The following is a 9,156-nucleotide window of genomic DNA, read 5'->3' as shown; positions in this document are numbered from 1 at the left end:
CACGTCCTTTTGGTGCTTTCATTTATGCTATGTGTCATCTTCCATTATTTTTGTTCTTGACTTTGGCATTTCATGTATTAGTATGTCCTTCTGATTTGTGATACACGTGTATATAAGAGTTCGAAAAATTTGTTATAAAACATTACTTGTTAGTTGTTTCTGTCCAATTTCAATTTTACATTAAAGGAGGATGGCTGAGGCCTTTAAAACTATTTTTCATGCGCCTGCCCATGTCTTTCTGTCGTTTATGAATTACTTTTTAACTTGTTCAATTATTAGGAATTGTCAGGGTTAACAAAAGTATTACCGGCATTGACGAGACCAATCGCGCGCGATCTACCGTTGGTCTTTTTTAACTTTTATTGTCGGGGTTCTCAGAGTATAGGTGACTGTTTACATTTGTTGAGGACATTATAGTGACTTCTGAAGGCATCTTGAAATTTATACACTGGTGCATTTGTTGCGTGTCACAATTTATCGTTTAGTTTTTTTCACACCGAATCAAGCCTTACTGTCTATACACATAAAGCTGGTGTTACCGTGATTAGACCGGAATACCAATCACACCGGACAAGTAACCCATAATTGTGAAGTTTAGATATACTATGTACTGTATACTTCTTATCTAAACTATTCATAAAGCGACATAGATCATATGTAATTTGAACAATTATAATCTGATACCATTATGGTTTCTATCTGTATTCTTACTTTTCTTTTAATGTTTGTGCAGATTGTTGATAGCGATGACCAGACCGACATTCAAAAACTGCTGAAAAGAATAGAAAGCCTGGAAGTGACACAACAGACTTTGCTTGAAACCATTGGAAACCACAGAGCGGAAATTCAGCAGTTACACTTTGAAAATGCCAAACAGCAAGAAAAAATTGACAGACTGGCCACACAGAGAGAAAGCTCGCCACTACAAAAACGTATATCAGGTATAATTATATTTATTATTCATAGATGTATTACCACATTGCAGAAAATTTGATATAGAAAGTATAACTCAAGCAATTAAATTGATAAAAGCATTGTACTAGCATTCAATGAAAAAACGCAAGCATTAATATTGGTTCTTCACAATATACAATTAACAAGTACTATCTTTAAATCAAAGTACTCATGTACTGGATCAATTTATATCGATTGTTACGCCTCAAATAATCGTCAAATTTCAAAATTTGGGATAACTTGAGATAAAAAGAAAGAACCGGGACCGACTTCAAACGTATCTTAACACAAGCTTGTTGTGGATTGCTTGTTGCATCGTACAAAAAATTACGTGGCATCTTACAGTGTCCCATTTGCGTAATACTCCGGTTTTGTTGTCTAATTATATAAAACGCTTAGATGACAGTCGCGGCTTCAGAGAATCACCAAAGATGTAGGGAGGGTGCACAAAAAAATTCTTCAAGAACACATTTTAATGTATGCATTTACACACAAAAACACGCTACTTTAACCTATGGTTTGAAATCAATCCTACTCATTATCCTAAGCGACATCACGCGAGAAGTAACGAGAATGATTAATCACATTTACTTCTCAAACAGCTTTCGACGAGGACAGATCGTCTTATCTGTCCTCTCTTCATTATTATAGAGTTTTCGCGCCGCACGTGGACTTCATTTCATGAATTTTAATTCGTGTCGCTTAATATTGAGGTAAGTTATTTTATTCCTATTGTTTATTTGGTTTGAGTATAACCCGAGGAAGGTTGTTTTGCAATTTGTTTAATTGTTTAAAACCCGAAGAGGGTTGTTTCCTTTCTTAATTTTTCAACCCGAGGAGGGTTAGTGTTTCATTATTTTTTATGCTTTAACCCGAGGAGGGTTAGTATTTCGTTAATGTATATTTGAACCCGAGGAGGGCTAGTGTTTGATATTTTTTTATTTTTTAACCCGAGGAGGGTTAGTATTTCGTTAGTGTATATTTTAACCCAAGAGGGTTATTTTTTCCTTATTAATTCATTTTACCCGAAGAGGGTTGGTTTTATATATTTTAAGCCCGAGGAGGGTTGGTTTTATATGTTTTAAGCCCGAGGAGGGTTGGTTTTATATGTTTTTAGCCCGAGGAGGGTTGGTTGAAATAGTTGGATTTTGATTGAGTTTACCGGAACTTCCCAGAATTTATACGGTAATAACTATATTTAATATTTTATTCAACTCGGTAGTTTTATTTTGTGCTATGTTGAATGATTTACAGTGCCTTGTTAATTGTTTGGATTTAATCAATAATGTCAAAATATCAGTTCAATTTTGTCATGATAGTGACGGATAAAAGGGGCAGTTGTTCCGATCAAGAAACTTGTATAAAGAAAGGGATTTCGGGCTATTATTTGCCGCTCATCTTTTGGCCATTTTTGTTACAAAAGGGTAGTACAACCCCCGTGACCATCCTGATGTATCATTCACTGTATCGTGTATTTTATTAAGGTAATCGCCTTGTGACATCGGAAGCCCGGAGATGGAAAACACAAATGAAACTTTGCATAGACGATGGCATAGAAATTTTGATAATGCAATTCTCGGGAATTGTGTCATTTTGTTTTGGTCTGGTTTTATTGCTTTTTGCAATAATCATTCTATTTAGCTATTTTGGCCATGTGTTTGCTATTAAAATAGAGCTGTAGGTGCTCCAGGGCTTGAAAAGTGTATGTCTAATGTTTCCTGCTCCTGTCATGATTGGTGAAGTTATATCACAGGGGCTTGCTCACTATCATATATGCAACCCGTCTGTATATAATAAGAAGTATTTGATGGTGAACCTGTGTTTATTTATTAGATTGGTTGCAGAGCATTAAATAGTAATATGTTCGATTTTATTAGTGGGAAATGAGTTGAGGCGAGTCACTCCCAAATCTGGGATCCCCCTTTTCATGTTATATACTAGTCAGGCTGTATATTTGGTATTGGGAGCTAGTCCTTGTGATTATATCGTTTATGTTAATGTGCGTTTCTCTGGATAGGGTGTCCAGAAACTCAGCGCTTTTACATGACACACAGGTGTCTATAAATAGTAGCATTTTAGCTACAAAGCTTATCAACTGAGAAATGTATCTAGTTGAGAGGAACATATTTTAAAAGACATGATTTCAATGATTGTGGCTTAAGTTTGAATAATTTAACAGACAGTTTCGGCCTGGAGTTCGATGAATTGAATTTCGACCTGAAAATTTAAGAAAAAAAACTGGTAATGGCTAATTAGCAGTTTGTAGTTCAATTATGCACTATGTCGGAGAGTTTTGTGTTCATTCATCTAGGCGTTCCATGTAAAACAATATCGAACCTGAATATTACGCAAAATGGCGCACTGCTACGATGCATTATGAATTTTGATGTGTGTGTTTTTAAAATGTCTTTCGTAATCTAGTGCTGAAATCAAAAATAAAACAAAGAATTCAGCATTAACCATTTATAGAAATAGCCTTATGTTGAGTAAAGTTTGAATTCGATTCCCGTACTTTCCTTTTATCCTATATTTCTGTAATATGATGTTTATTTTAGGCGTTAAAACTCAAAGGATCGATATAAATTGATTCAGTATATGATTACTTTGATTTATGTTTGCAACGGTTAGTACTATTGATCTTGGTTTGAGGGCATTTGAAATTTTGTTTAGATTTGATATTGATTTTTGTAGCTAGGACATTTTGATAACATGTGCATGTTTTTTTCTGTAAAGAAACTGCACACTTTGTTAATAACTGTCTGAAAATGAAGAGGGAATAGACTGTTATTTGTATATGTTATAAATTGTATATACTGAGTTTTAATGTTCCAATCTTTTTTCGTCAGATATAATCTGTTTTCTTTCATATTAATGCATATTGTCTTACTTTCATTCGGAAGGATGTCTAATCATTTAGTGGCTTTTGTCACGTGGGATGGAGGTTTGAAATCTTTTCTCTGTAATAGTTAAATTTTGTTTTCATTTTTTGTAGGAAGGCCCAATTAAGAGATTTAAATTTAATTTAGTCGTTCCTGATTGGGAAGTAGATTTGAATTTTGATCCTTTAGAGATTATTGATGACAAAATTGAAGAAAATTTGGTTAATTACAGAGGAAGGGTTCTTAAACCTCCGTTTCATGTTACCTCCGCTGAAGAGGTAGTCACCGGGAATCAATTTGATTTTGAAAAATTTCGGGACCATTTTCCTTGCTAAATTATGGAATAAATATGATTTTCTGACAGAAGGTAGCGAATCCCACCAGGAAGTCAGCCTTGAAATCTTAAGTTTAGGGGGTGAGTTTTGCGGATGGATGAGTTTTGGGTTTGTTGATTTTAGGTTTCGCCTGTTATGCACCTAAGTTCATTCATTGCGGAACCAAAATTATATGCCCAAACTAAATAAGCATTCGGTTACTTGGAGTGTGGTGGCACTTAGGATAGTGTCAAATAAATGCACCTCTCATCTAGCTTTAACTAATTCGCAGTTGATAAGCTATAACTCAGTTGCTACAAACTGTCGCATAGACACCTTATATAGAAAATTACAAATAACAATCACACCAGACTGTAGCCTAACACCATTTTGAGAGAATCGATTATTAAAATTTCTAACCCACCGTCTCAGCAAAGTTCTACTTTTATTTGTTATCTCCTTCCGATGATCGTACTAAAAATCTGTTGATTGATTGATTGATTGGTTAATGTTTTTAATGCCGTTTCGGCGTCCAGGGCCATATCACGGTAAGAACATTTAATGTAAGGAAAATATTAAAAGCAAGATCAAATTCTCTTCATAAAATAATAAAATTAAAACAAAAAACTATTTTCATATAAAAAGGTACGTAAAACGTAAATCTAAGACATAAAATATACATAGAAACATTACTTTGATAAAACATTAAAATATTGAAAAATCAAGACAAGTATCAAAATTTAGATTTTATTAAATAAACCGATGTCCCGTAAGAAATCGATAAAGTTTTTTGATGAAACGGTCTTGAACAAATCAAACATATTGTCGCAGTCAAAATAATTTTACCTGGTGTTGGCAAATCAAAATGCGTAGAACTGATAAGAGGCTAGAGGTCAAAGATTTTTAATTGGAAACCAAATTAATCAGCATATTTGTTTCCAACTAAGAATTGTTTATTGGTTTTGTTTATTGGCGTAAATAACATGGAATAAACCATGTTATTATAGAAATAATGACAAAGAGGACCTGAGTGTTTGCATCTGAACGTAATCGGGGTATGTCAGTGGAACCATTTTCCTGTGGCGGTGTAAGAGATAGTTGCAGATACTAACAGGCTTTACAAATCTATAGACTCTTGCGACTGCTATGTCAATTCTGATCTTCGATCTAAATTGATAAAAAAGATAGCCGACGCAGTAAAATTTTACTATTAAGTTTCTATATTTCTTCAAGAAAATAATACATGGCACGCAAATTAAAATTCGATACTGTTACAGTTTTTTTCCAACGCAACTTCAAAATTTCGATACAGTTTTTTTTAACGCCATTAAGTTATCAGTATTTGGCCATTAGGAATACAGAATTGCGATCAGGTGACTTGCGTTTCCACAGAAGAGCGTCCTTAAGGTCAAAGGGTAAAAAGCGAAACTATACCGACTGCGTCGAAGAAACGAACTGACTATAACGGTTGCAAAATGACTTTCAAAGGGCCGGCTGTAATGGTTAAATTTCCAAAATAAAATAAGAAAAAGTTTGTTGACGAAATCAGTGGTGGATCAAGCGAGAAGGACAAAATATGTCTATGATAACTTATTAAGAGTATAAAAATCATTATTTCAGCATTTTCTTATATTTCAGTTTCACCTTCGTCTCCAGTAGCGTTTTCGGCTTACATCAACCACTTTGTAAGCAATCTCGCGGTAAAAGCTATCATCCCATTCGAAAAAGTAACGACGAACGAGGGAAATGCGTTTCATGGTCCCAGTGGCGTGTTTACTTGTCCAAAGAGTGGTTTGTACCTGTTTGTCTGGAACCTTGCCGTAGACAGCGGACACACATCTCAAGTGAACTTTGTAGTCAACGGTGTGACCCGCCGCTGGTCCTATGCAACGTCAACGGCTGCATTCGTTAGTTCAGCAAACCACGACCTCGTTCGTCTGGAGGAAGGAGACAAAGCATGGATTGCAAATGAACGTACCTCCGGTGAAATTCATCCGCATCACACAACCTTCTCTGGGGTGTACCTGTTCCCTTGAAGATTGAAAATAAATATTTTTGTGGACTATTAGTGTGTATTTCAATGAATCTGGTAGCGAAAATGAAAACATATTCATTTCTACTGTTAAGAAAAAACATTCATGTATAAAAGTCTCATAATGTGACGATAGACTCTATTCCGGATCATAATCGATAAAGAGAAAATAACATATGTTTTGCACATGTAAGTGTGTAAGGGTCTGCAAAATTCTTATCGCGAAAACTGTCAAATTTGCAAAGCAAATTTGATTTTTTGGCAATTCCTTCAACGGGACTCAAATTCGTACCGCTGTGTCATCTATGGTGACACCACCTACGCAAAGCCCAGCGCACCAGAGGGTAATGAGCCATTTGCCGCTTCTGACTGAAAATGACCCCTTTTACATAAAAGATAATTATATGATTTGTTAACAAAAGGCTCCTTAAAATTTTGAGAATCCTTGAAAAACATGAAAATGGCTCCTTTTGAAGACTTCTTTTCTAACAACTGTGATTCAACATGCATCTAGCTATACTAAGTGTTGTTTTTTTTCACTTCTTATAACTTTTTATCACGAGTTATTCAAAAACGTTTTTATTTAATTGCGCAGTACTATTTAAAATTCAAATTCAAAATATGTATGTCTTATAAAAAAAACCTTATTTACAGATATGATAGCCATAAATACAGGCCTAGCGTAAAAGAAATACACTTAATGCTACTTGGCGGCCCAGTCAAAAATAAAATATTTATTTATTTGACTTTAACCTTTTATTGCTATGAAAGCAAAATGACAAGCGAAGACTAATCCGGTTATCCGATAAAATGATGAATATACGTGCCAAACATTAAGGCTGAATATAACAGTAGCCGTTTTCGTTTTCTGATTCATATCCCATCGAAAATAATATTTAAGTGTATTAATTCACAACTTCATTATTACAGTACGCCTTTATTTCATTGATGGGACCTAAAAATAGAGCGAAATTAATGTCTTTCTTGAGTTTCCGTTTTAGTATATAAATAATATCTATTAACAGCAACACACGTAACTCGTAATTTCGGTTTTTTACATTCGCATGTGATTTGCACAATTATAATATACTACTCCACATTCAGCTGCTGATCGGTGCCATTAAATATCGTACACATGTAGGTGTTCTACATGTGGTTTTACTTGTATAAGAACGGGAAGTTTATATTAATTTAAAAGATAAAATGATCGGTTAGCATTTAACATTACCCTGTTTCCCGTCAGATACGGGGCTCGTTACAATGAATATACAGGTCATGTACATTATCAGGGTCCCGATATCTATCTATCTATCTATCTATCTATCTATCTGAGCGATCTACAGAGTGAAGCGGGAGGGGTTTTGGATGAAAGAACTCCGTGTTTTACACCCACACGGAATTAACAAAAAACATTAAGCTCTTCCGATTTTGAAATTTCTTATTACAGTGTTCGTAAATATTTTTAGCTTTATAGTTCAGTGTTCAAGAGCAACACACAACATGTGTCTATAACACAGTGTTCAAGATCTTCGTTAAACGTCAATAAAAATTGTTAACGTCACAGGTATACACCTGCTTAGGTAATGGGTTGTGTTCACATACCATTTACTTTCATACACACTCAGTTTATGTAAGGTACAGAAGAAGGTCATTTGTTGACTGAAAATTTTGCTCATTATATATTTTATTATAGTGTATAAACATCTTTATAAATTAAGGACTTTTCGCTCAATTCAATACGTTGTATATGGACCTATCAGATCGTCCTCGGTCAATATAATCTAAACAGGTCCATATATAACGTATTGGCTTCGTTAAAAGTCCTTAATTGATAAATATTGTTTAATCTGGTTCCTGGTAACCTGTTGTTTTAATTGAAAACATTCGGGTCATCACGGTTACGAAAAAGTAATCATATCATGGGAAACGAAATTCTAGCGGAGGTCACCCAATTTTAGAGCATATCGCATTTGTGCCATTTTTGAAGTTGAAAGTAAGCCAAAATTAGTGGCATAGATTACTAGACGATCAGCGACTTTGAAGACTTCAGGTTCTTTTGTATTCTATTCTCCATAGAAACTGTTCCACAACGGTTTCTCTTCATTGAGCTCCATGAAAACAAGTTTCTCCCGTTTCACCACGGCATAAATCTTCATGGACGATATAATACATATATAAACCTAGTTACTTATCTTTACAAACCTTTATCTAAACGTCAGGAACAAACGCACTGAGATAAATAAAGGAGCTTTAAAGTTAAAGAAGTTCGAATTTGTAATCTCAGAAATGGTGATTGCGGTTTTCGTGCTTTTTGTTGTGGATTTTCATCTCCTTGTTATAAATTGTGAAATCAACAATGAGTTACTATTGAATAGACTTGAAAAGCTTGAACAAAAAATGTACAACATTGAGACAGAAAATAGACAGCAGCAGTCCGAAATCAATCGACAGAAGTCCACTATAGATACACAGCAGTCAGCAATCGATATGTTACAATCCCATAACGATAGACAACAGCTCATGATAGATAGGCAGCAGTCTATGATAGAAAGACAGCACTCCATGATTGATAGACTGACGAATTGCAAGAACGCTTCCTGGATTGACAAACGTCTACTTGAAGGTATTGAAGTACTTCTCTGTCTAAGAATCAGAATCAAAATATGCACAAGGTGTGGCACACGAAGAAAAAATCGATGAGATTTTACTGTATTGTATTGTCCAAGTATATATACATCATAACTTCAAGAAATAACCATCAAAGTGTTTGTAACGTTTGCCTCTCTAAGATGTTGATAGGTTTAAATTAGTTGAGGTACAGTATGGAAAAATGGCGGGAAAATAGTCTCGTACATTTACAAATGACAAGAAGTCTTTGTTTTGACATTCGGATGCTGCACTTGAAATTAAATAGTATATAATGTTGGCATTTTGCGAGAGTTATCGTTCTAGATTAGGTTGATTTAAGAGAGGAAGA

The 9,156-nt window shown here is 34.6% G+C and overlaps 2 protein-coding genes across 2 annotated transcripts in view; both read left to right on the top strand.

The window, feature by feature from the left end:
- The first annotated feature begins 623 nt into the window (after positions 1–623).
- Positions 624–6,212, top strand: LOC148626458 (cerebellin-1-like). The gene is made up of 2 exons (XM_088570479.1): positions 624–941; positions 5,786–6,212. Exons 1-2 carry the CDS (start codon positions 689–691, stop codon positions 6,181–6,183), a joined length of 651 nt encoding a protein of 216 aa, XP_088426605.1. The 5' UTR covers positions 624–688; the 3' UTR covers positions 6,184–6,212.
- A 2,169-nt stretch (positions 6,213–8,381) lies between these two features.
- LOC148626457 (heavy metal-binding protein HIP-like) overlaps positions 8,382–9,156 on the top strand; it is a 6,124-nt gene continuing 5,349 nt past the window's right edge. The window contains exon 1 of the mRNA XM_088570478.1: positions 8,382–8,802. Coding sequence (XP_088426604.1) covers positions 8,466–8,802 — 337 coding nt within the window. The 5' untranslated portion in view covers positions 8,382–8,465. The remainder of the gene's footprint in view (positions 8,803–9,156) is intronic.

The sequence above is a fragment of the Perna viridis genome, chromosome 2 (genome assembly GCF_037379345.1).
Source record: "Perna viridis isolate PV_CMFRI_1.1 ecotype Kerala chromosome 2, ASM3737934v1, whole genome shotgun sequence".
Taxonomy (NCBI): Eukaryota; Metazoa; Mollusca; class Bivalvia; order Mytilida; family Mytilidae; genus Perna; species Perna viridis.
Note: the sequence above shows the minus strand (reverse complement) of the source record. Positions and strands in the feature narration are given on the sequence as shown.